The 27,313-nt window shown below is 37.7% G+C and overlaps 1 protein-coding gene across 1 annotated transcript in view; it reads left to right on the top strand.

Annotated features, from left to right (window-relative positions):
- Positions 1-27,313, top strand: part of CCDC171 (coiled-coil domain containing 171) — a 160,889-nt gene that overhangs the window by 6,628 nt on the left and 126,948 nt on the right. Inside the window, exons 3-8 of the mRNA XM_085042372.1 lie at positions 3,701-3,833; positions 5,298-5,472; positions 7,963-8,060; positions 13,049-13,195; positions 25,401-25,493; positions 26,828-26,988. Of these exons, the coding sequence (XP_084898498.1) occupies positions 3,701-3,833; positions 5,298-5,472; positions 7,963-8,060; positions 13,049-13,195; positions 25,401-25,493; positions 26,828-26,988 (807 nt within the window). The remainder of the gene's footprint in view (positions 1-3,700; positions 3,834-5,297; positions 5,473-7,962; positions 8,061-13,048; positions 13,196-25,400; positions 25,494-26,827; positions 26,989-27,313) is intronic.

The following is a 27,313-nucleotide window of genomic DNA, read 5'->3' as shown; positions in this document are numbered from 1 at the left end:
CAGCTTGACTGTGTCAGCTGTAACACTGGGGTCCTTGACTGCTAGGGATGACCAGAGAGGACAGAAGAGCACATGCCTAAAGGGGAGGGAGAATATATTAACGATTTTGGGGAAGTGATTATCATATGTATGTTTATTCTGGGACAATCAATGAATATGTATGTAAAATACAGGATATAAACAGAAACTTTCCTGTACTCAGTGTGCATGACTTTAGGAGGAGCTATCGCCTCATACATCTGGCTGAATAAAGAATGCTACTTGATGCTATGCTGGTGTTAAGGAGTTTTTTTGTTTTACTGAATTTTTGGTAGCAGTCCCTCCGTTATTGCAGGTGTGCATACTGGCCATCTGATTTGCAAGAATTCTCACACAGACATAGGAGACGTGACAGAGGTAGTTTCTGCCTCTGGTTAGGAACAATGAAGTAGAGTTGCAGAAGGGTTTTCTGCAGTAGCTGTGGAGGTAGAGGTTGGCTCTAAGTCTTGCACTTGGCTCTTTTTAACCTGATACATGTTTGATCTTTGGCTCGATTAAAGTAAACTTTAATTCATTCTGTTTATGTTAACCGTGAGAGCTATTGTCACTAATTAAAATCTGATTGTAAGACTACCAGTTGTATAGAAATAGCAGAATTCCATGAATAGGAACTTTGGTTTGGAAGTCAGGCTACAGACTACTTCAACTGCAGAAGTTTGGCGTAATTGTACTGCTACACAGTAAATGAATGAAAGTTACTCTGATACAAAATTATTCTGCATTTTGAGCCAAATATGCAAGAAAATCTAGTGAAAACTATTTCTCTGCAATGTTCTTCGTTGGCTATAATTATCTGACTTGAGAAGTGAATGTGAATTTTTGAGCAATCTGTGAAGTAGAGCTCAAAAGCTATCTTACCTGCTCGTATGCTTTCTTGAAGAGTCTTAAAGTACTACCATAAATGGTGTCTTAGATAAAAGCTCTGGTTGTTAAAATATGCATTTTCGTTCAAAACCAATGATGAATGAACTGTTAATATGTGAAAATGGAAATGCAAAGCAGTCTCTGAATTCTTCTTAGACTGCAAATCATACATGATTTGAAACTTTCCAGGAATTTTGTGTGATTTTGTGACTTAAGCTTCCAAGAACGTCATACTTGTAGCACTTCTCCTTGTAAATGAATATAGAAGCAAGTATCTTCTACAACAGGTAGTATGAAGCTTTCATAAAGTGCAGGATGTGCTGGTGATGCTGTGATGATTAAAGAAAATATCACAGAAATAAGGTGGTTAATTAAGAATAATCTCTTATCCGTACTTGAAAGTGTTTAAGTAGACAAACAAAAAAATAAAGTGATTAATATAATAATATTCTGTTCATTTTGTTGGTGGTGTTTTTTTAAGTTGGCGATTTGATTCTACACTAAGAACAAAAATAGGCTTTTCTGCTTTATATTTTTAAGTTTTTACTAATAACAATGTAAGTTTAGAAGCTGTGCATAAAAAGTTATTTTTAATGCTTTTTGTTCCCCCAGTTCTTACGGTTATGCTCTTTGTCTTAATGCTCTTATGCACATTTTTTAATTCTGTAATATCCCTAGTTTGTTATTACTTGTGATGTCACGTAACTTGTTTGTGGTGTTTTATTTTTCCCCCTATCCAGTTAATCACATAGTTTAATTTTTCTCTGAGTAAGTTTTATCGTGCAGGTATCTTCCGTGTACTTTTCTTTTTGCTGGATAGTTATTAGAAGAGTTGAAAGGAACAGCTTTATTTAAAGCTGATTGCCATAAAAATCAAGGTAATCTACTTCAGAGATTTGAAGGTACTTTTTAAAAATTACTTTACAAAAAGTAGTTGTTACCTTGGGTTCATTTCATGTGCTCTCCTTGCTGGAAGTATTAAATATCACCAGGCTTAAGTAAGCAGAATGACCTCCCCATTGCTCACAAACTGTCAAAATAGTTACTCTTTTCTTAACCTTTGTTCTTTGCATTAGTCATCCCTAGCTTCAGTTTGGGTCCTGTTTTTATCGCCTAACCTGTGCTTTGCTAACCTTGGTGCCATCAGGTCTTTGGCAGTTTTTAGTTGAGATATATGCTTCTTGTATCGTCTTTGAATAAGTCAACTTGCTTTTCTTTCATCTCTGTTTTCCCCAGCCATGGGAAAATAAAGGTCTACCAAGCCTATTATATGATGTCAACAAACAACCTTTTGTGCAGTTTCCAAGTGCTCTCACTGTTCAGATTCTTCTTACTTCCTGTGTGACTTACCACCAGATCTTCTTACTGCATTAGCTAAGAGTTGCTTAAAGTAATGATATGTGATTTTACTTACCTGATTGCTGATCTTTTGCCCTTTGAGATGTGTTGGTTCCTCTGCATATGGGTCTCTTGAATACTGAAAGCTAATGATGTGCCTGTGGTTTTCTTGCAGTACATGTGGGTTTTAATGATCTTTATTGTCTACATTTATTAAAAATATAAAAGATGTTAAGTACATGGCACTCTGTGGAACAATTACTGATGACATACACTTATTCTGATCACACAGATTAAGTTCATCTTGTTTTTAAATGAAGATTTGATGCAATTTATTAATGTATAAAATATTTATAGGCTGCAGCTAAAAATTGAAATTTCATCATTAGTTGTTATTAATGTCATTGAAAGCTACATTTAATCTAGAGCACTGCTCCCCTCATTGATGCCGTTTGTGCTAGTCAGCTTATGTGAGAAAACATACATCATAAGGTAAACGTTTTAGTTGTGAAAAGTGTTAATGGTGCCTGTACATAAATCTAGGAATAAAGTGATAATATTTTGTTTAGAAAAACCCAGTATACTGGGATTTAATTATACTGTTCTTTCTGTAATTAGTACTTAAGACTTCATGTAGACTAAAGTAAGCTATATTAGTATTTTCAGCTCTGCATGAAATGATGCCATTTTTGTGTTTAATTTAATCATGTTTCTTTTTACAGTTTAATTCATATTTAAGTGGCCCTCACAAATTGGACTTTTGTGTGGAGCAACTGATTATTACAGCCAGTCTTACATAGTTTTAATAATTTAAAAAAGACTTATATCAAATCATGGGAACACTGATATTGCTTGTGATGCTCAGAGATGAATCCTGCTACCTGCCATGTGGATTTTCTTTTGGCTGAAAAAGTAGTGGAAATCAAGATAATGGAGTATTTTAGAGGACTAGACCTTTAGTTTGTGGGTTTTTTTTTGTGATCAGCTATTTGTCTGTAGTTTAGATGTATATATTTCTGAAAACAAAATGTGAAAGAGTGGGGTTTATTCCACATGTATGTGTTTGCTTTAGGGCAGTGACATTTTTGAGGCAGTAATCCACATTAAAAATGATCTTACTGCAGAGACAAACAGAAACTTGCTAGTCATTTTAATGTATGTTATCAGAATGATGTTTTTACCATCCTGGAAGTTCACTGGATCAATAATAAAAATAATGAAAAATAAAAATATACTTAAATTGATTTAGGGAAATCCAAAGTGCCTATCTGTTTTAAATTACTTCTGCTACATCTCTCATAGTTTGCACAATAAGCAACAGTATGATGACAACTGCATGACATGATTTTACGTAAGTGCATGTAGAGAGCTTTGGACCCACAGTCTGATAATTTCAATAAGGGAGCATTAAAACTTAGAAGGAATGCTTATTTTTTTTTAAAAGATCAATATTTTGCAGCTTATATAATTCGGAATGTGAGTTACTACAGAAGAGCAATGAATCGGAATTGGATGCTGTTTTAGATCTGAAATGGAAACTTCTTGAAGCTAAAAAACAAAATTTGGATCTAACTATTCAACACAATCAAGAAGTAAGGACTTCTTTTTTGTTTGCTTTATTTTGCTCTTGGAATAAATGTAATCTTGTTTCATTGAAATAATACTCTCTCATGGTGGATCAAAAAAGCAGTCACTTGCTGGAAAATAACAAGGAAGGTGTCACTCTCATATGTGTTCATAGGTAGTTAGCACCTCTACTGTCATTAATAGTTAAAGGTGAGGTAGGTAACTTGATCACTTCAGAACAGCAAAATGCAGAAGAATCTTGTGCACCCCCAGCTCAATGTAAGGGATGGTTTGTTTGTTTGTTTGTTTGTTTGAATCGAGATTATTCCAGGGATCCATACCACAGTTGATAAACCAATGGGAAAGTAGCAGCTTAACTGAAGCACAGGAGAAAGTCATTGTGGGAGAAGTAGACGTCTCTTAATTTGGGTACATACCCAGATAAATGAGTATGGAAGAGCAAACTTGATTTATTGGCTGTATTTTGTCAAATATAGATGAATGAGCACCCACATCAACTGCTCCTGCCAGACTGCTCAGAGCAGAATTTCTGCCTGTGGTAGTAATAGCCCTTCTTCAGCAGCATAATTTAAAACAGATTATCAACTGCTAGATTTGCACTAAAAAATATGGGAAGTGTGCCTAGCAGCCATATACTGAAACTGATTACAATTCAGCGCCCACCTTTTCCTGTGTTTGTTTGTGGGAAAGCTGATACTCAAACTAAAGAAAAGATTGAATATATTCTTAATGCCACTTCATTTCATTACTAGTTTGCTACAACATCAAAAAAATCCGTGGTAATGTGGGTGATTTCCCATGCATGAAGTTCTCATTAACAAAAATGTTGCTACTTTGTAGATGTTCTGAAGGAATATATATTTACTTTCCACCTTCTTGTGTTGAAAAATCTTGATTTTCTGAAGCCAGTTTTTGGCAGCAAATATTGTTTCAGATCCCTCTTTGAAGCATTTTCTATTCTTAATTTGTTGTTAGCATTAATAGCAACTGTTTGACTACTGAGCATTATTGGACTAAATTTTATGCTTGTGTATATTTGTGAATTATTAGATGTCTGATAGTCTAGTATCCCAACGTGACTGTTTTTCTCAATGATGCAGAAAGTTACCAGAAAATTGTCTATGTAATGTAAGGTTTCTCTTGTCGCACTTTTTCCTTTCAGGTGCAGGAAGATGACAGTATTATAAGGTTAATTTTTTAAGATAGTATATTTTTGGAAAAACAGAGGGGTGTGTTTAAGGCACATGAAATTCATCTAGGAAAAGGATCAGTTTGCAAAAACTAATGAAGTATCCAACTATGCTTAAATGTGTGATTGCAAGACTCTGTTTCAAATTCAGATGGAATAAGATGCAGTTGTGAATGTGATTCTCAGTATCTTTAAAAAATATGCTGTAGGTGTATTTTTGTAACTTGCTGCACTTTTTTAAGGGAATATTTTTGGCAGTTTTCTGAAATTTATCTTCTAGGTGTCCAACTATGAAAACCAGATAATCAAATTACGGTCAGAATTTGAGAGAGGAGAGGCTGTTCGACAAGGTCTGGAGTATGAATTGGCAGTTGCTAGAGAAGGCGCCCGTCTGAAAATGTGTACTGCAGAAGAAGAGTTAAGTGATGCAAAAAGCAAACTTGCGGAACTGCAAGGTAGGTTTCAAAGAAGTAAAGGTGGAATGAAGGCTAGGTCTGTTTCATATCAGTAAGGTAAGTGGGAAGCAGGGACTTAATTTAATTTTCTAGTTACTGCTGTTTGTCTTGAATCTCTCTCAGTTTCCCATCTCTTACCATCTGCTTTTGAAAACTCATAAGAAGAGTTCACAAAACTCTTACTGTCTCATGTGGGAATTAAAACTAATTGGCTAAACCTTCCAACCCTTTTCTCCTCTTGCCTATCACCTTCTGTTACATCTTCCTTCAATGCTATCTGTGTATGGAATTATAATCATGTTGGCTGTCTCCAGATCCAGGTTATCTCTATGTCCAGGAGTTCTTCCTTTTCCATTTCAGTAGGAAAAAAAAAAGAAAAAAGAGTGGAAAAATCAATTCCTGCTCATTTGTTTGCACTATTTCCAGCCGCTTTTTTGCAGAAGTGCTCCTCATACTGCTATTTTCTGTCACCTTTTCAAATGTTTTAGGCTTTTCATTGTTCATGCCTAGTTAATTTTCTTCTCATAATCTTCCTTTTTTTCATAGTATTGTGTGTTGTGACAGTAGTATGTGGAAGGGAAGGTCTTTACCAAGACTTTTTTTCCCCAGTGCTTTTGTATTCAGAAACTCAGACTTCCTTAGCACTCCTCAAATAGAGACATTTCTTATTCTTACAAGGAAGTGAGGTGCATTTTTAGTTACCTAAACTAGTATATCTATTTAATCTAGTACAGGAGATATATCCGTGAGTTTGATGAGCCGTTGATATTCAATGAAGAGTTTGGAGCATTCCTTGAAGATTTTAACCTTCCAAGAATGGAAACAGAGTCTGAATCTTGCAAGCACTTAAAGTAACAGATGTTTTTAAGATACTTGGAAAGCTGAACTTTCACTCCTTTGAGTGAAAACACATGAGTGATCCAGATTGGGATCTGGATTGCAGATAGGGATTGCAAACACATGAAAAGTAATGAATCGTATGGATTGCAAACTGGAAGAAGGCATTTTTTTCTCCCATTGAAAATTTCACTGTGAATGCAAGCAGAAGATTTGAACTGCTAGTTTCTCATCTAGAGCAAAGTCACTTTTCTTTCCATGCATGCTTGTTTCCTTGGCAATATAGGGGTCATGTGTACTGAGAGGCAGGACTCAAGAGGGATGATGTTGATGGAACCATAGCACAGTGTGCCCAGACTGCCTGTCAGCGTCCTGAATGGACTGGGCTAACATGGTGAGGGGACTGGAGAAAAAAAGGGAGTAGGAGAGTTTTTGCAGACAGAAGGGATGTCTTCTTAAATGCGTGTGTATGTTAGTTTCTTTTGATACCATAGTCAGTAACTAGTAGTCTTGTCAACTGATGACAAATTTCATTGGCTGAAATTTCTCAAACTTTTTGTGTCTGTGACAAGTGCCAAAGAACCTGAATTATCATTTTGTTGCTGCTTAATTTTTTAACAATTTGTAATTTACTGCTTCTTTTCCCTTGTTGCTTGGAGCTTTTGTCACCTCATGTGGTCCTTTGATGTGACCCCAGTATAGCTCCTCAGACACAATGCCTCATTTGTGCCTTGTACCCTTCAGGGTTTTCTCCAGATATTTTTCTGCTGCTCTCATTCAGTGTTGATTTTTTGCCATCTGACAGTCCTTTCCTATTGCTGTGTCCACTGATTCTCTGTGTCATCTGAATATGTTCTCTTTATTTCATTCTATTCTGACTAGGAAGAAACGTCAGAAAACTGGGATAAATTTGAAATAAAAGTGTTTTGGAAAGTGGTGATCATTTAACTGGAAATGCAGCTAGTTTTATTCAGTAAAATGAAAAGATGTTGCAAAATATTTTCTCCTGTGAAGCTGTGTACAGGTTATGAAGGTTTCCATGGCATTTAAACTTGCACAGAAGAGTGTATACCATATTCCCCATCTCAGGTCATTTGTGGGCTGAAGATTAAAATTTCTTGAGGAGCAGTTAAGTTTCATTGGAAAAGCTAAGTCCTTGGTTGGTAGCCCAACCTGCCTTAGGTTTATCTACAGTCTCTTTCATGGAGCAGGTGGCTATCTTTACTGTCATTTAAACTGAGCTCAAATTTAATTGATACAGAGTAACACCTGTATCAAAAATGACATTTGGAAGTAAGCTGGCAAAATGTAGAAATCTGAAAATTAGCCTTCCATTCTATAGAGATGTCATTTCATAGAATCACAGAATATGCCAATTTGGAAAGGACCTACAAAAAGTTATTTCAAGTTTTTATTTTTTTCCAGGAGGAAAAGTGTTTTAATTGTAAAAATCTTGAAAACGTAATTTGCTAGTTTCTTTGTAGTGAAGATGGTGCTCTCCAGTGCGGGAAGTATTAATATACCAGTGTTCCACTTGATATGAAAATACACAGAAGAGCTGAAGATTGTTGTGTGTTTGTTTTTTTCTTTTTCTGGATATGTTTTGCAGTGCTACTGGTATTTTTTTTCTTTCTCTTTTTTTGTAAACAATAGTACTCAATGAAAACCTTCAGCAGAAAGTGACGGAGACTGAGAAAACATTTCATAATGCTCAACACAAGTGGGCAGAAGAAAAGCAAAGACTTGAAAAGGTGAAGGATGATTTTGGCAGAATTTATAACAGCAAATATGTAGTTGTTCTTAAGGAAAGAAATTAAGTAGAAAAGATTTTGCTGATATGGTATATTAAAAGTTGAAAAGTTGTATGAGGTAATGGCTGGAACTTTTTTGGTGTGAAGTGAGTAGTGAGTTGAGATCTTTTTGATTTAGCAAAAAATCCCCCAATGAGCTAAATACTGCAGAGTATTTCTGAAGAACATAGCCTTATAAAGTTACACTTGGTGTGTCACAGTCTTTCTTGCTTTGGTGAAATGTATTGTGGCCGATTTTGATGGTAAATGCATAAATCAAGTTACCAGTGCACAGTCCATTTGCGCTGCCATACAGTGCTGAGTTAGTAAAATCAGGGACACCCAGGACCCGCTGATTCAATTGCCCTGCTACTTCCCCCAGTCTGACATCCGACAGCATGTGAATATGAAAATCATTGGCGTAATATGAAGATTATATACTTTCAGGGAGCTTGAACAGTGATGATGGGCTTTCCAGCTGGGCATTGTACATTATTCGCTCCATACCATATAAGAAAAATAAGCATTGTTGGAAATTCTGCCATTTGGTTAGATAAAAATCACCTAATACTAAGAGATTGTCTTATAATCTGTTTTAGAGTGTGGGGTTTTGTTCTTCCATAATTCATTTTATTGTATTTCCTGTAAAAAGTAATTTTCAAAGTTAAGCTGCACTGATATGTATAAATCCTGTGGGTGTTAAAGGTGTAAAAAGTAATTAAAGTATAAACTTGTTTTTACACTTTTTTTAAACAGTCAAACTGAGTCTAAACTGAGATACGTTTTGAGAAATCATGTAACATTGTGGTGTGAAAATGCTTAGTGAACATACCTAACTTTTACCTGCTCCACAGGGACACAAACAATTACCACTGTACTTCAGTTAGTCTTTTGCCTTTTTAAATGACAAGCTAAATATGTTGTAACTTAGCTATGTAAGTATACTGTCTGAGGAAAGAGCAGAATGTATTCAGCTGTAGTTATTCTTCATAAAAAGAAGTGTATGCAGAGGCTCTGTTAAGGCTAATAGACATGTGCATTGCGTGATGTATGCTGAGAACAAGTTCCTGCTAAAAGATTAACTTTTTAATGTGTTTTCTTCCTTTATAGGCCCTTTCAAGATGTGACAAACTTGTCTCAGTTGGGCTGGGCATTGGTCAAGCAGTAGAAAATTTTCTGATTGCTTTCTGCCTGCCCAATGAGTTCCAAGCCCGGGACAGTACCAGTCTTCCCAAATGACACTAAGCAATCCCTGATAGCCAATTTCTGACATCAAATCTACCTGTTGTACTGTGGTACAGTGCTTTTGGTCAGATTCTATATGGTACCTGTAGAGGCAGCTCTCAAAACAAACATGGCAGAGACAATCCCTTAATTGCATGTATTTCAGGAGTACTGTGTACTGGCTCTTCAGCTGTTTGAAGGCATGATCTGGAAGGAGTGGTGCAGTAATGACACCTCTAGTAGAAATCAGGTAGTGTTTGGATAAATAGTGTTTCTGTGCATGGATTGCAGAAGGAGTTGCACTGTGTTGTTTAATTTAATGACCAGGAGACCTGATGTTGAAAAGGGATCCCACTGATTTGAATTTTTTCTGAATGAAGGATAAAAAGGAAATTCTCTCCTCCCCTCAGTAATTTTGTAAATATGTTGAACAATACTTTGAGAGAATAATTGAGAGAACTGTGAAGGAATAGTTAAAAAAAAAAGAGAAAGAGAAGGTTTCAGAGAAAAAGATGTGAGTTCATTGACAGGTGATACTCTAATGCCTTTCTCAAACAAACAGAAACATGAGTCAGTTTTCATTCAAAGTCGATGCTTAAAAACCTCAACAGGTTTAGGTTTAGGCTATGAGGAAACTCATTCTTACACACAGTGTTCTTTTTGAGTTGCCAGGTAAAGCAGGCTAGGAGCAAAGCTTTGGCTATGTGTTCTGGCTAACAGTAGACTGAGTTAAGTTGGTAATGTTTTGGAATGGTCTTGTCATCTCTAGTACACACTGTTTACAAGCCACATTCATTGAGTTTTGTACTGTGTGAAGAGAACCATGTTTTAAAAAGCGTACTTTACTCTTAGAAGTGGTATTTATCCTCAAATCGAAAGGAACATGGAGTGCTTAGGTCATTGTGTTCTTTGTCAATGTATGTTTATTCAGAAGTGGAAGGTGGTTTGTAGAAGCAGGTTTTGGTTGGAGGAGTGTACTAAAGCCATATAATTGTTCACTCCTAAAGTAAATGTGATTCACTACTAGGTGTCAAGTCCTAACATGCTTTGAATAGTAAAACTTTCAAATCTGGTTCAACTGAAAAGAGTTTTTCTGCTTTTTTTTTTCCCCCCTTTTTTTTTTTTTTGTAACATTCCCTTGCCCATCACCCAAGTTATAGTTACATATAGTTATAAAATTCCAGAAAATAAGAAATACATACGTGAATGTTAAATCTTGGCTGTCTTAGTTGTTTGAAAGTTTAGTTGATTCAACTTGGCAGCTAAACATCACATGCATCTCGGTTTGTAAATGAAATCTTCAGATGTGTTCCAGTCTTTTGTGTTGTGTATTTACAGTCCCGTTTTAAATAATTTATAGTTATTTTGAATTATGAGATGAAAGCTAAGTGTAGTGGTCTTAATATGTACATAGAAGCAATATTCTTTGCGTGCCTGGCAAATCCCGGTTCCAAAGCAGCACTTTGTGAACAAGTCTGAACTTGGCTATGAAAATGCTGAGGTAGGCATAGAAATGAAGTCAGTTTAATCTACTAAAATGTGTCTTTATGACAGGGAGGAAAAGTAGTCCTCTTTGCTTTCTAACAGGTTTGTATTGTGCTATATTGAGTGTGCTTATCATGGTGTTTGGTACATGATAAAAGATGTTGGAGTTCGATAGTAAGTGCAATAGCATCATCTTGTGGTGAGTCAGAATATAATTTTGCTTCACAGAAGCACTCCGTTTTGCTTTAGACTATTTGTGCAATTGTGGTGTTTATATACGCTTTAAACCAACCAACCAGCCACGTTTTTGATAAGCAAATGTGTATGTATAGTAAATGTGTATATTACTTGCAGATACAGATGTATATATAAAGGGTTTTTTTAGCATGGTGAAGTATGTTTCTGAGTCTTCCAAGTGCAGGTAACTGCTGGAATAGTCTGACACAGTCATATCATGTGCGAAAAGTTCAGAGACTTCAAGATTCTGAAGTCATATTGACTTTTTTAACAAGCTTGATGTATTACTTGTGTCAGTTTTACTCTGCTAGTGTTAACTTCATTTCCAGCAAAAACTATTTTGAAGTCTTGATGTAGTACTTTTCAGCAAACTGTGTATTACTTATTTCATGTGCACTTTTCCCAGCTCACTTTGGTTAATATGTGGAAGATAAACCCGAAAAGAAATATTTCTGTATCTCTGCAATGTGAAGATAAGCGTAATTGTAAATTTGTGTAAAAATATTTTTTTTGGCATGCTGAAGGGAAGACATCTCTTGTCTTGGTATTACAGGCAACGTTAGGGGATTACCTTAAATTCAATCCATATCCAAGTAGACTGTTTTTGCAGTATTTGGATTTACTGAAGTTCCTATTTTTTAATTCACTTGTTTCACAGGCATGCTCCTTATTACCTTTTCAGAGAATGCCAAAAAAAATCATGCCACAGTGTCTCTGCATGAAAAAATAGAAAATAAATAAATTTTTTCAGTTACTATTTGGTAATAAGGGAGTAGCACTAGGTGTTAATAAGGGAATCATGATTCCCTTCTTGTAATGTTTAAGTGGCCAAAACTTTCTACCTTTAGCCTGGAAGAACTTCTAAATTTTTTTTTCCAAACTTTGGAAAAGATATTTCTTTGATCTTCATGTATAAACATGGTTGTGTCAAACTTCAATCTTCTTTATGAATAATTCATTTTCCTTTCCTTCTCCTCCCTGCTCTGCAGATGCCTCATGATTAGTAATTTTCAGAAACAAGATTATGTGATGTAAGCGTAATAGCAGAATTTATAGACCAACTGGCTTATTTTCACAGAATGTCTCTTGCCACGATAAACGATAGGAATAATTGAACAGGAGGACTTACAGTAATCTTTCTGTGTTTTGCAGAGAAAGTAATTGGTTCTCCAAAGGTCCTCCAGCTAAGTCACTGGATTTGTAGCTTGTTTCTGATGCTTGTTATGGAAAAGCTTACTCCTGTCCACTAGACCAAAGCTATTCTTTTTTGAGGCGTCTGGAATCTCCAGCTTAAATATGCGCTAGGCTACTGGGAGTTCATTATTTGGCTACTTTCCTTTGCGTCTGGTGTGGCGTGAATGAGGATTTTGTACTAGTTACTCCACAAAGCTGCTGAGTCCAATAGTGTTAGTAATTACACCAACCTGTGGCTTGGTTCAACTTCCAAAAGCAGAAATTGTGGTGGGGAACAGCTTAGTAATTTTATCTTTCCAAGAACTTCAAGTAGCTAATTTTTTAATTCAGTTTCTATACAGAAAAGTCCTCAGAATTTTAGAAATTAATAATATTTAGTCTATGTGAGTAACTTTCAATGAATGTCTGATTTGATTGGAAGTTCTAACAGTTAAAATAATAACAAGATAAAACTTCTGTCTATGTATCATTTCATCAAATGCACTTAACTGTTTCCCTCTCTACCATTGCCATTGAGCTGTGGGAGGGAACAGATTGGAGGAACAGCCTTGAACTCCTTTAGAGAAAGATTTCTTGTGGAGAATTGCCTCTGATTTTAGTATTACTGCAGAAGGTCATGTTCATAGAGAGTTTTGAGCCAACACATATTTACCTGGTGGTGAATGAAGAGCATATCTATTGTTGGTAAATGGTTGAAATGTGCGGACATACTAGATTTTAATAGCCTGTTCTGATGCAATCTTTCCTCTTTTGATCACTGTACTATAATACTTTATCTTAGAAAAAGTCTTCATGCCTTTTTTTTCTAGAAGCTGAATAATGAACTGCAAAATATACACAAGAAATTGAGAGATGTGGAGGTGGAGCACAGTGGCTGTAATGAGGTGCTGAGATGCCAGGCCAATGAACTTCAATGCAGCTCTGAAAGAGAGAAGAAACTTAAACAGGACCTTGAAGTAAGGCTTTTTGACTATTGCTATTAGTCTCAACAAGCACTGACACTGAGTGATTTCATTTTTGAGGGATGAAACCTTCCAGTGAGGCTGGAATTCTAAGTACTTGATGAATAAAATATTGAACATCTCTTTTGCAGAAAAGGCTGAGCAGGTAATGCCACTTACATTGTGAACCTGACTTGAGACTTGTGTTTGAACAGCAAATAGGAAAAGGTTTTATGTAAGCGTGAAAACACGGCTAACTTTATGTTAGGAAATCTAAATGTTTTAATTTGTCTCTCATCTTATATTTTGGTTTATTGGATTTCTGGGGGAGAATCTGCTGGAGCTGCAAAAATTGCCAGATGTTGTGCTAGATGAGGGAATAGCATACTGGAAGATCACAGTGGTCTTGGAGCAGCCTCTTCCTATCTAGAGTTAGTTACTGCAGGTTTAGTTTTCCTGTCTGTTGAGTGACATCTATGGTTGAGAAGTCTCTAGTCTTAGAGACTAATATCTTTTAAATATTCTGTTTACACTAAGCTGCTAGTGTCCTCCTAAGTTTCAATATTTTATTTGTCCACTGATAGGCTTTCTAGTACCTATGTTATCTGTATGTACAGTCTGGATGAAGAGTTTCTTGGTAGAACATTTGTTACTGCAGAAAAGCGCAGTGAGTGGACAATTCTTTATCGATGTATGTTTTCTACCAAAGGCATCTTTAAATATTTTCTGCAGTGAATTTAAATAGTGTCACATCTAAAAAACTGTGAGCCCTGAAAGGAACAAGTGACATAGTTTTCAGCTGTGGTTTTTTTCTGTTGTTTTTCTCTTAAAGGCGAAAGAAATGTTTAAAGCATTGATTTCTAGGTAGGTAGAGTTCTGCATTAAAGATGAAGCACAAAAGAAAATTCCTACAGGGAAGATCAAAGCTCATCAACTAAAACCACTGATTTATTGACCAACAAGGTAGACCTTTGTGCTCTCAAAGAATTCTACAGGAAATCTATTGTCATGTATTGTGAGCTGCACTTACTGGCCTAGGTGGAATTGCCTTCAGTTGGAAAGTGTTGCATACTGTGGCGTTCCAATAGCCCTTTTAAAAGACAGAGTTTTGCTTACAAGTACCTGAATAAGGACTCTTGTGACTTCATGGCTTTTCACATACTAACAGAGAAGTCATGAGCTGAAAGGAGGAAGAACAAGTCAGCATATTATTTATCTTTCTAAATATTTTTGTTGAATATACCCACCATCTGTAAATTCGAAAAGAAAGCACTCAGTTCCTTGAAAATGTATAATTGCTATACCCTAATGATGGTCTTATCAGGGAATGCTACCTAATAACCACAATCAGATAAAGTATTTTCTTGGCTTCTTAATTTTTGTTAAACTCTTTTAAATTTCTCAATATCTTGGTAATGTAAGAAAACATTTTCAGTCTACAGAAAAATGAGTCTTGTGCTATTTAATGTTAAGGGTAGCTATTTAAGCAGTGATTAAGGAAAAGTATGTGATGAAATCTCTCGCGTGTGAAAATTAAAGAATATTAGCACAAGTCTTTGAATAAAAAAACAAACTAGGTTAGACTTCAATACATACCCTTTTGTCAGCTTGCATCTCACTGTACCATCTTAAAAGAAAATTGCACATGTGTAATTGTCTGAAAGGGCTTACAATAGTAACTTTGTAGATGGTGATAGAATCACTTCCCTGGGCAGCCTATTCCAAAGCTTTGCAACTCTTGCTGTGAGGAATTCTTCTTCTCATATCCAATCTAAACTTTCACTGGTACAAGCTGAGGCCATTTCCTCTCATCCTGTCACTTATTACCTGGGAAAAGAGATTGACCCCCACCTTATTACAACCTACTTTCAGGCAGTTGTAGGTAGTCTCCCCTGAGCCTCCTTTTCTCCAGGCTAAACGCCCTCATTTCTCTCTGCCACTCCTCACAGAACTTGCCCCAGACCCTTCCCCAGCTCCACTGCTCTTCTCTGGACATGCTCCAGCACCTCAATGTCCTTCCCCAATGAATTGAGAGGCCCAGAACTGAGCAAAGGATTTGAGGTGTGGCCTCACCAGTGCTGAGTGCAAAGGCACAATCACTGCCCTGGTCCTGTTGGCCACACTATTGCTGATCCAGGCCAGGGTGCCATTGGCCTTCTTGGTCACCTGGGCACACCCTGGCTCGTATTCAGCTGCTGTCACCAGCACCCCCAGGTCCTTTTCTGCTAGGCCACTTTCCAGCTACTCTGTCCCCAGCCTGTGGTGCTGGCTGGGGTTGTAGTGGACAAAGTGCAGGACTCAGCACTTGGCCTTGTTGAACGTCATGCTGTTGGTCTTGGCTCATCTCTCCAGCCATTCAAGCTCCCTCTGCAGAGCCCTCCTTCTGCTCAGTAGATCAACACTTCCACGCAGCTTGGTGTCATGTGAAAATGAGGTGCACTCAATCCCCTCATCCACATCATCAATAAAGATGTTAAACAGGACTGGCCCCAATACTGAGCCCTGGGGAACTTCATTGATGGCTGAGTGCCAGCTGGATGTATCTCCATTCCCACCACTCTCTGGGCCTTGTCATCCAGCTAGTTCTTTACCTAGCAAATGGTGTACTCACCCCCACCATAAGCAGCAAGTTTCTCCAGGAGTATGCTGTGGGAAATGGGGTCAAAGCCTTTATTAAAGTCTAGATAGGTAACATCCACAATTTCCTTCATCCACTAAGTGGGTCATGATACCAGCTTTGAAGCTAAATTTCCATTTAGAAGTAGAAGCCTTAAAGCAGTACACCTCAGAGAGAATGTTCTACATACTTTCATGAAGTAGCCCTGTATTTTTTTATCTCTCTTCACAGAGTTTTTAGCTTATAGATTGAAATTGATGTATATAGGATACATGACTTCGGTTTCCATGCTGAGTACCTCATGTTAAAGGTCATTTGGTTAGCAAATGTGTACTTAAGTTCTTGTTGATGAGAGAAAGCTTCTTAAGATGATTGTGATAGTGTAATTCTACTTAAAACCCAATCTTAAAATCTTTTAATATGCACTGCTTCTTGGTAACCAATGAACTTTCTCTGGAGTTCAGATCTGTTCTTTTGCTACCCTCTGCTGGATATAGGAGAAATCCATGGGAAAACACTTGGGTTTTGGTAATGGAAGGAAATGTTACATTTAGAATTTTTTCTTTTAGTACAATGACACTCATATGAAGAATTGTATCCAATAGACTATTATAAAGAAGGCAATGTGCAAAAATCCTGCCTGCCCCCCTGTTTTGTTTTTTTTTTTCTTCTTTTTTTTTCCTTGAAATATTAGTCTGGTTTTATCCTTCATTGATGAGTAATCAATGGTCAAATGATCATGGTCTAAAAGAGGAAATTTCTAGTTTCCAGAGTTAGAAATTAAGAGAAAGAATAATGGTAAATTTCTGTGGACTTTTCAGTTGAAAGAGAGTTGTTGGTGCACTGTCTTACCTGTTAGTTTTCCAGTGCACAGTGATACCAATGTGCTGTGCCATTGCATAGACTTGGAGCCCTTCTGAAACAGAAAACACACTGTGCCAGAGAAATTGAGATTGGGAACCTCAAATATCATTCTTCCTCTTTAGCTTAACAATCAGTAGCCAAAGAAATTGTTGATCTGTTGCTATTGAACTCTTCAAGACGATACTATTTATGATAATCAATATTCCAGAACCAGTGTCTTTTATTTTAGTCTTTAGCTCAATTGCTAATGAGGATTCTTGGGAAATACAGAGCAATTTTTATATAAAAATAGTGTTTCTTGTGATGTGTCCACTCAAAGAGATGGGTGGAAAATTAGTTTTGTGACAACAATGTGGATTTTACCACTAGAAATAAAATTATTAGTTCATTAATTCCAAACTCTTTGTCTTGTTCACAGAAGTGTAATGATTTTCTATTAGTTTTTATGTGGTTGAGGTTGCCAACTCTTAGTAAAATGAAGCTCAAGGTCTCTCAAAATTTTTTAGTCTTTCTCATGAGGCCTGAAAAATGTTCCATAACTTGGTCTGTTTATTTTCTGAGACTGAGTATCTTGTCATATTCCTGAGACTTATAGTTTCCGTTTAAAGATCATTCCCTTAGCTTTCACATTGCCCCTGCCTCTGGTATGTATAGTGACCTTTCCACGTGGTGCTAAACATGGATGCTTGTATTAGCTTGGTAATGCTGTTGTGATGGGGAGATGACTACAAAGAGGACTTGGGGAATGGTTAATATCTCTATTTGTATGAGGTGTATGTATATGCAGTACTTAAAGGCTGTGGGCTTATTTCTCACTCCGTCTGAGTCAGTGAAACATGAAATTTAGATCACAGTTGAAAACAGAACTGAAGCCACCAAGTCTTCAAACTTACATTTAGGGTTTTTTTCTCCTTGTTTCTGTAATTTCATTATGAACTGCACTGTTATGTAAATTGTGGTTCTCATCTGAAAGACTTGCAAAAGCTCCCAGCAGTGCAAGAGAGGACACATTCCTCAGTCAGTTTACTGTTAATTGGTTTGTCCTCTGTGACTGCACACTTCATGACAGCTTACCCCTACTTTGTTTTCTGCTTTCTAGTGTCTCCACAATGCATAACCGTCATCTAGGAATTCTAGCTACGGTCACTTTCATATATGAATTACTGCATGCTTAGTATGTAGTATGCTTATATATGTATGTCTGAAGAGGTATACTTTCTCTAGATAAAAATATTTAGTACTACATAGAGGATTCTAAGCACTGCACATTTTGTAATGGTAGCTCTGTGGTGGCTCCAATGTTATATTTCTCCAGCGACAAGGTTGTTCTTCAGAGCATTTGACACTGTCCTGTACAACATCTGTGTCTCTCAAATGGAGAGACATAGATCTGATGGCTGGAACACTTGGTAAATAAGGAATTGACCTGGATAGTCCCCCTCAAAGGGTTGTGGTTGATAGCTCGATGTCCAAGTGGAGAGCAGTCAACCAGGGGGTGGTTTCGGTGCTTTTTAACATCTTTGTCAGTGACATGGACAGTGGGATCAAGTGCACCCTCAACAAGTTTGATGACAACATTGAGCTGTGTGGTGCAGTTGACACACTGGAGGGCAGGGATTCCATCCAGAGGGACCTTGACAGGCTTGAGAGGTGGGTGTGTGCAAACCTCATGAAGTTCAACAAGGCCAAAATACATGGTGCTGCATCTGGCTCAGGGAAATCCCAACCACAAACAGAGGCTACACAGAGAATGGAGTGAGAGCCCTGTGGGAAAAGACTTGGGGGGGTGCTGGTGGGGATGAGAGGCTGGACATGGCCTAGCAATGTGCACTTGCAGCCCAGAGACCCATCTGCATCCTGGGCTGCACCCAAAGCAGCATGGCCAGCAGGGTGAGGGAGAGGATTCTACCCCTCTGCTCTGCTCTGGTGAGACCTCACCTGCAGTGCTGCATCAGCTCTGGGGGGCCCAACATATGAAGGACATGGACCTGTTGGAGTGAGCCCATAGGAGGGAGAGCCACAAAGATGGTCAGGGGACTGGAGCACCTGTCCAGTAAAGACCAGTTGGGAGAGTTAGGACTGTTCAGCCTGGAGAGGAGAAGCTGAGGAGAAGGCTCTGGCAATACCTTATAGCAGCCTTCCAAAACCAAACGGAGCCTACAAAAAAGCTGGAGAAGGACATTGTAATTTACAGTCATGTAGTGGTAGAAGAACAAGGGGGAATGACTGTAAATGAGAGTAGGTTGAGATTAGATATTATGAGTAATTTCTCTACTGTGAGGCTGGTGAGGCACTGGAAGACGTTGCCCAGGGAAGCTGTAGATGCCCCATCCCTGGCTGTGTTCAAGGCTGGGTTGGATGGGGCTTTGAGCTATGTGGCTTAGTGGAAAGTGATTTTTAATGTTCTTTCACACACAGACTATTCTATGATTCTGTGCTGATGAACTTCCTCTCTTCCTCTTCGTAATCTCCTGTGCCATGATATTATTGAAGTCCTGTTTCAAGACTGGTTAGTCTTGTCTTACTTTCTGACCAAAGTTGTTTCAATAGTGTTTTATGTAGCCCTCAGGAGGCGCTAGCAACAAGTCCCATGAGTCTTGTCTATGTGCATGTATAGAGTAACAGTGTCAGTTCGGTGCTGTTGAGGTCATTACTGTCTACTGAGTGTGGGAACCAAAAGAGACGTCCTTCCCCTGTAGTGGACTTTAGAAATGGAGTGCAGCTCAGATGGCTTCTCCGGCTGCAACTAAGTGGCAGATTGCAATACACTCGGACTTTATCCAAAGGCAACCCAACTATCAGTTTAGCAGTCCTAGTTGGTTTTGCCCTTTCTTTAAGGTAAAGTCAAGAATATGGCTTACCTTGTAGCTCCCATGCCAGTGTAATTGTTTATCCAGTGTCATGCAGGTCAAGCATGGCTATTCTGTCACTGAGCCATGTTTCTCTAGACTTTAAGTTCAGGAAATGTGTACACTGAGGGTTGGCCATACTCTGTCAGGCTGAAAGAACATTTACTTCAGCGGTTAAGAATTGTTTGTATTTAAGTAACTTTACAGCTACTAAAAGGTTGTTTATTTTCTGGACAGGAGGTGGCTCCACCTTACCATGATCAAGAGGTATCAGCATTTCTAACACTAGGTGGAATTGGTAAGCACATCTCCCAGAGATGTATTTAGACCCCCTGGTTTGAGCAATGATTCATAGGGAAATGCTTTTAAGTAGGGAAAAGATCTGAGTCTTGCTATGGAAACACATGAACAGAATGGTTGAATGGTGATCCAGATATGAGGTACATGTGTGTCCTCTTCACTTAAAACTTTATCTTGGCTGAGCATTTCACATAGTGGTTGGACCTCAGCCTTGGGTAAGTGTAAGTATCGTGATAACTGAAACATCTTGCAGAAGTGGTTTAAATTGAAGCAGATGAGAAAAATTACCTCCATTACTGTATCTAAATTCGGTAACTGTTGTGAATGTATCTTTCTTTTTCTTTTCCCCTCCTGTTTTCTTTGTTGCTTATTTGATAAAGGGTATTTTTATGTAAATGCAAATGTCAAACAACAAATGTGGTATTGCACAATGTATCATCTAGGATACTAAATTAAGGTTTTCAGTATGGAGTACACCAGTATTCACAACATTGCAGTACTTGGAGCAAGTGTGAGGGACAGAAAAGTGGAAGCCACAAAAGACAGCTTGGAAAATGATATTGCAAACTGTAAGCATGCAGAAATTGTCTCCTAGAAACCACATTAGCGTTGATATGCAACAGGACACTGAAAAAATGATTGAACCTTAAGAGATTAAAGTAAACATTAAGCATGTTTGTCCACAAGTGTAAATGCTGGCATTGAATTTTTCTTCATCACTTTTATTTATTGTTTCTCAGAAGTCACAATTCTGTCTGTGCTGTCAGGGAAACTGATCCCAGGTATCTTTGTTCTTTAAATTAAGGCTGAAATCAATTAGCTTGAAAATCTAAGGAAAGTTCGGAAATTCCATGAGCTTGTTGTCTGCTATCTTAAGTAAGATGTCTGCCTTCATATGTCTTGTTAGGTGCGCAGGAAAGTAACAAGTGATTGAATCTTGTTGAATAACCAGTATTTTCAATGTTGAATAAGCAAACACTTTGTAATCAGTGGAGAACTCACTTTTTGGTCCTCCCTTGGGATGGTTTTGTACCTGACAAGAAGCTTTCCATGTTAAACCAGAAGGTTTTCCCATTTGACTCCCAGATACAAGCCTATGATCTGGATATCTGTGGCTTGCAAGCTTGCTCTAGATTGTTTTTACATAGCTGCTTTTTTGTAGACAGGCACTGTGTAAAGTTTTCAGACATGTGGTTCATTAAGAATATTTTTCTCATCTTTCATTTGATTCGAAAAGGTTTGCCTGTCTTAACATGATTCTGATGGCAGGGTCTTTCTGTTTGTCAGACAGGAAAGCAAAACTCCTTCCTGTTTCTCTTTCTGGAATTTTTACCATGGTTTTACAGGTTAGATTCATCCCTGACATTTTTCTTCCATTCACAGAATGTGTAATGGATTGTTCTCACTGGTGGATCATGCAGCTTCTCACTGTGAAGGGAAGTGCATGTGGGTATCAGTACAGCCTGTTTGAACCTTTATCAGCAAAATAGAATAGATTTTCTATATGGCATTTAGCTGCCACTGTGTTCTTCCCAGCTGAGTCTTCAGACTCAGCTTCAAATCCAGGTGCAAGTTCTATGGCTGATGTGCAGTTTGATAGACAGAAATACCGAGATTCTTTTCCTTAGAGCAATCTAAGCAAATATGAATTTCTTTATATTAATAACTATGTATTGCTTAGCCATGTGTAAGTGGTAGGGCCTGGTTTGATATCTCCCATGAAGTTTTTTTTTTTTCCCTGACTAATTTCTCAATGATTTGCTGGCATCTGACTTGGTTTAAATTTGCTATAGTGAACCATAAGCTTCAGCAAGCTAATCACAGAGCAGAGGAAAAAGAATATTCATTGCTCCACAGTCAACATCTAAATGACTTCCTCAGTTCACATATGTAGTTTTTTTGCAAGCTCTTTTAAGCATCCTATCTTCTGGGTGTAGAATGTAGACTGGTAAAATTAGATTAAGGTTTGCCTGAGTAATCTGAGACTTTTGGAAAGAGCACAGTTTACTCTTCATCTTTGGTTTCTAATAATACGATAAATTAGTGGTCGTTCTGTCAGATCTCTGACAGTGACTTATCTTGAATCAAAAGACATTTCATTTCTTTCCCTGGCTCTTGGAGTTACAGTGAACTAATTGAAACAAGATTTTAAAAATCAAAATTGTAACAAACTATTGGTATGAGGCAAAGCTTTAAAGAATCAAACTCTAAGAGAGGAGGAACTTCAAAAGCAAGAATAAGGCATTGATGTGTTTAACTTTAGGAAGAAACCTCAGTTTTGAAAAAGTCACTTTTCTCATGCCTTTATATAGGGTTATGATCTTTAAGATGATACTTACCTATCAAAGCTTGATTTCTAGTTTCTAATATAATTTTTCTGTGTATGCTGTCTTGAATCTATTTGAATACTTTCCAGTGGATACCTGTCAGGTACATCTGGTTCTTCTTTTGTTATGGAGAGCATTCATAACTCTTTTCCAGCAGGCTAGACATACTGTTCTGTTTGCAAAAAGGAGATGTTTCTCCTATTCCAGAGATCATCAGAAATGTCTGTGGCTGAAATGCTAATTTTTGCCAGTGCTTTTTTTAGTAGGCACACTATTTCCACAAGTTAATTGTTCGGTGACTTGTGGCAGCTCAAGCACAGGAAACATCTAAAAATGTTACTGTTTAAATGAAATTGCTCCTACTTCAGAAATCAAAAGAGTGGTATGTTGGCACTTCTTACAGATGTCTGCCTGCTCCTGCCTTCTGCGCTTACTGTCCCAGGATTTTCTTAGAACTGGTATTTCTATATTTCAGTGAGTTTGTGGTTTTTTTGGACTACATTGTTTGTCCTTGCATTTAGTGTCCATCATGTTAGCTCAGGAAGACAGACTCTTCTTTTAAAGAACTATACCAAGAACTGATACTTCTATGTTCTGTTTGGGAGAATCTGATCGCCCCAGTTTTTATCTTGCAAATGCCCTCATTCAAGCTATTACGTGTTATTTCAGTTTTTATTTTTCATCTTGAGACTGATAAAATCTAGCCACTAGGTTCTTGGGGCTTCCATTTGAGAGGATAAGTTAACCACTTTGATGATGCTTTGCCTCTCGGGTTTCAGCTGGACTGAGGCTGAGATGGAGGCATAGTTCTACTTTGGATAGGTGCTCAGGAAATAAAATAAGACTAAAATAAGACAAGTACAGAACTTGTGAATTAGTATGTTGTGCCTGAAAACATGACTTGCAGAATCACTTTTTTGCATTTCAGTGTTTCCTGTAAAAACAGACACTTTAACAAACCAGCCAAAGACAGAAAAGTGTTTTTGCTTTTTAGGGTATGTAGTGAAATATTCTCAGTGACTAATGTAATTTATTTTTTTAAAGTTAGATTTCCCACTCCAAATGTTGTGATAAGTACCTTCCTCACTGTTTCCTTTGTCTCCTGTCAAACTTAAAATAGAATTGTTTTCAGACTTCTAAAATGTTTTCAAAAACAAGTGAAATCCACATCACTTGTATTTGTTGTTGACTGACCACTTTTAATAGGCTGGCAGTATTTTTGAGTAAAACCATCTTGTTGACAGATATTCATCTGTGGGAGGATGCTAAGGAATCCTTCCAAACTGAAGCAGAACATAGTTTACTAATTCTCTATTAGGGGTAAAGGAGATTAGGAGCTGATGTTTGGAAGGAATAATACGAAGAGAATAAGAAGTGTTTTAATCAAGCTATTTTTCACAGAGTCACGGAATGGGTCAGGTTGGAAGGGACTTCAGTGGGTGGTCCATCTGATGCAACCTCCCTGCTGAATCAGAGTCATCTCAGAGCACATGGCACAGTATTATGTCCAGATAGTTCTTGAATATCTTCTGTGAGGGAGACTCCACAACCTCTCTGGGCAATCTGTTCCAGTGCTCAGTCACTGCACAGTGAAGTTCTGCCTCAAGTTCAGGTGGAACTTCTGTGCATCAGTTTTTGGCTGTTGTCCCTTTTGCTATTGCTCAGCATCACTGAGCAGAGCCTGGTTCCATCGTCTGACACCCTCCCTTTAGATACTCGGAGACACTGATTAGGTCCCCTCTCAGTCGTCTCTTCTCGAGGCTAAGCAGGCCCAACCATCTCAGCCTTTCCTCCTAAGAGAAATGATCCTTAGTTTTCTGATCATCCTTCTAGCCTTCTGCTGGACCAGCTCCAGCAGCTGCATGTCTCTCTTATACTGAGGAGCCCAGAATTGGACACAGCACTCCAGATGTGCCTCACAAAGGCTGAATACAGGGGCAGGATCACCTCCCTTGACCTGCTGGCAGTGCTCCTCCTAATGCACCCCAGGACACCATTGGCCTTCTTGGCCACCAGGGCAGACTGCTGGCTCATGGACACCTTTTGGTCCACCAGGACCCCCAGCTCCTTCTCCACAGAGGTGCTTCCCAGCAGATCAGCCCCAGCCTGTGCTGGTTCCTGGGGCTATTCCTCCCCAGTGCAGGACCCTGCATTTGCCTTTGTTGAATCTCAGACAGTTCTTCTTTGCCCATCTCTCCACCCTGCTGAGGCCCTTCTGAAGGGCTGCACAGCCCTCTGGGCTATTGGCCACTGCTCCCAGCTCTGTGCCTTCAATGACCTTGCTGAGGAGGCATCTGCCTCTTTATCCAAGTCACTGAGGGAGAACTTAAACAATAACAGGCCCACTATGGAGCCCTGGGGGACACGACTAGTGACAGGCCTCAACTCTGAGATCTCCATTCAAGGCAGTTCTCAATCCACCTCACTGTCCACTCATCTAGTCCACTCATCCTACTTTGTCCATAGGATGTTGTGGGAGACAGTGTTGAATGCCTTGCTGAAGTCCAGGTAAACAATATCCACTGCTGTTCCCTCATCCATCTAGGTAGTTTTCCCATCATAGAAGGCAATCAGGTTGTCTAAGCATGATTTCCCTTTGCTGAATCCATGCTGACTTCTCTGATCACTTTCTTGTTCTCCATGTTGGTACGGATGGCATCCAGAAGGAGGCATTCTATCATCTTTCCAGGGACTGAGGTGAAGGCTGATGGGCGAGTAGTTTCCTGGGTTCTTACCCTTTTTGAAGACATTCTCATTTATAAGAATTATCTTAGCAATATGAAAGTACAGTGGCAGTATTTGTGTTTTTTTGAAATTACACATAAAGCAGATAAATTTTTGAAGAATCTTCTCTGTGGATCATGTCTTATGTATGAAATTGTAGGTGCTCTATTGATACCTCATTCTATTTGAGAACATACAGCTTGTGGTTATGTTGCGTCAGGTGAAGAAACAGGCAATAAATAGAATATTTAACTTGGTCTTTCTGCTTTCCAACCCTAGCTGTAGTTCTCTTGATTATAAAAAATGCAGCAGTAGGATAATGCTACATCAATTAATTTAACTAAATAGAAAATATAAATTTAATTATATGTATAAAAACTATTTTTATATGTGTTCCTTGTTATGAATTGTCACAGTTCCAAAGTAGTGCAGATTTATCAGGTGGGTGTATGGAGTCCTAATATACTTAATGAGCTGAATGAACTTGGTGTCATGTTATCGTTTCTCTGGACTTAAATATCCTCAAAATATACTTTTAGGCCGCTGCAGAGAGAACAAAGAAATTGGAAGAAAGCATTGAAGCAGAGAGAGCAGCATATTTAGCATCCAATTTTACTTCAGAGATCATCCAGGTAAACTTTTTGTAAAATATTTTATAGAAGCTTTCAGTAAAACAGTTGAGGAAGTTATGAAGGCACAATTCTCTGAAAAATTAACATTTGCTGCAGTGAAACCACTAACATTTATTAAAACAAGTGTCAAAATCATAAAAACTAATATGTAAAAGGACAGACTAGAAGAATATGTGCTTTTTAGGGAACTTTAAAGTTATTAGAATAAATAATAAAATAAGATATCACACTTGTAAGTTCGAGAATTCCCAGTAGCATTTAAACAGTGAGGAAAAAGGAAATGTTTTGCAATAGTTAAACACTATACTGCTGTTTAAATACCCTGCCCTGTATCTTCTGAATGGGCACTTAGATCAGTTTGGAGATACAGTGTATGCATCTAGCATCTCTAGGAGTGAGAGCATAATGCATCTTGAAGCTGCAGTTTCAAAAATAATTTCTCAGGGTACATTTCAGCTTCTAAGTTACGATACTTGATGTTACCAGTAATGATTGAGTTCATGAATACATCTAGTATATATACTTGAACATTAAATTTTTCTATTCTTAAACTGTATCACGCAGTGTTGGACTCAATAAAGGAATTATGGTTTATTAAAAAAAATCCAAAAATCTAAATGGTGATTGCTTAGTAATATCATATTTGTAGTAATATCACGTTAGTTAACAAGCGTACTGGACTTTCAAAAAACGAAGCAAAAAAAGCCGGAATTTGGTATCCTTTTTTATCCTATTTTCTGAGTAACAAAAAAAAAGCAGTTATTTTCTTGTTATGATCTTGTGTATGTACAGGCACTTAAATTTTAAAAGTGATAATTAAACTAGTAGAAAAGACTTAGTTTGTTTAATTTCCTCTCTGTTTCTGCACTATACAAAGGAACTGAGAGGATAACATTCCTTAGTTATGTTTTCTGGGTGAATAACTGATAAAGTCTTTTTCCTTGTTGATATACATGAATAAGTTTGAAGTGTGCTTTGTTCAGAGAGAAAATGTAGTCTTTATTGTCAGTCCCACATTTCATGAGTCTATTTAAACATTTGAATTCCTCTGGAAAGCTTCAGTATTAATAATTATTGAAAATGGGATAATCCAGACACCTCTAAATGAGAACAGAAGGTACTTTTCATCAGCATGTTTATTTGTCTTTGTTTTGAACTGTACATATTCCTACATTTTTACATGTGTTCAAAGTTTTTTACATGTGTATATGCTTCTATAACAAATTAATAGAATATACTCTAGAGTAAAGCAGAACAGGCCATAGAACAGCACTAAAAGATCATGTTAGTCTTTCCTAACTTGCTTTAATTGCTTTCCTTATCACTTGGTGTAGTTAAGAATTCGAGAACTTGAAGAAGCTGTGCATGTGGAAAAGAACAGACGAGCAGAAGCTCTTTCAGATTTAGAAATGCTCAAGAAAGAGTTCAAAGGGTTAGAAAATGCATATGAGAGAGAAAAACAGAATGCCCAAAAGAACTTGGAAAAACTCAATGTGTAAGTTTTCTTTTAAATTCATTGTAAAATGGTAGTAGACAGCTTGTCTGTAAGTACCACTTACAGTTTACATTTTGTATAGCTTTCAGTCAGTAAAAACCACTACATCTGATGCAATTTTCCAAACCAGCCTGGAGTTCAGAAACTGGTGTTCCTTTAATAAAAGGTCCATATCAGCAATGATATGGGTGGGTAAAGACAATAACTGATCTGTTACTGATTATTTGCCAAAGCAAAAATATTGAAAATGATAGGTATGACAGGGTCCTGTCTCCTGTGTGTTTGGAAGGAGTGTAGGAAAGCACACGTGGCAGGCTTAGGACAG

The sequence above is a fragment of the Lichenostomus cassidix genome, chromosome Z, assembly GCF_008360975.1.
Source record: "Lichenostomus cassidix isolate B80296 chromosome Z, HeHo_3.0, whole genome shotgun sequence".
Taxonomy (NCBI): domain Eukaryota; kingdom Metazoa; phylum Chordata; class Aves; order Passeriformes; family Meliphagidae; genus Lichenostomus; species Lichenostomus cassidix.
This window is presented reverse-complemented; position numbering and strand designations above follow the sequence as displayed.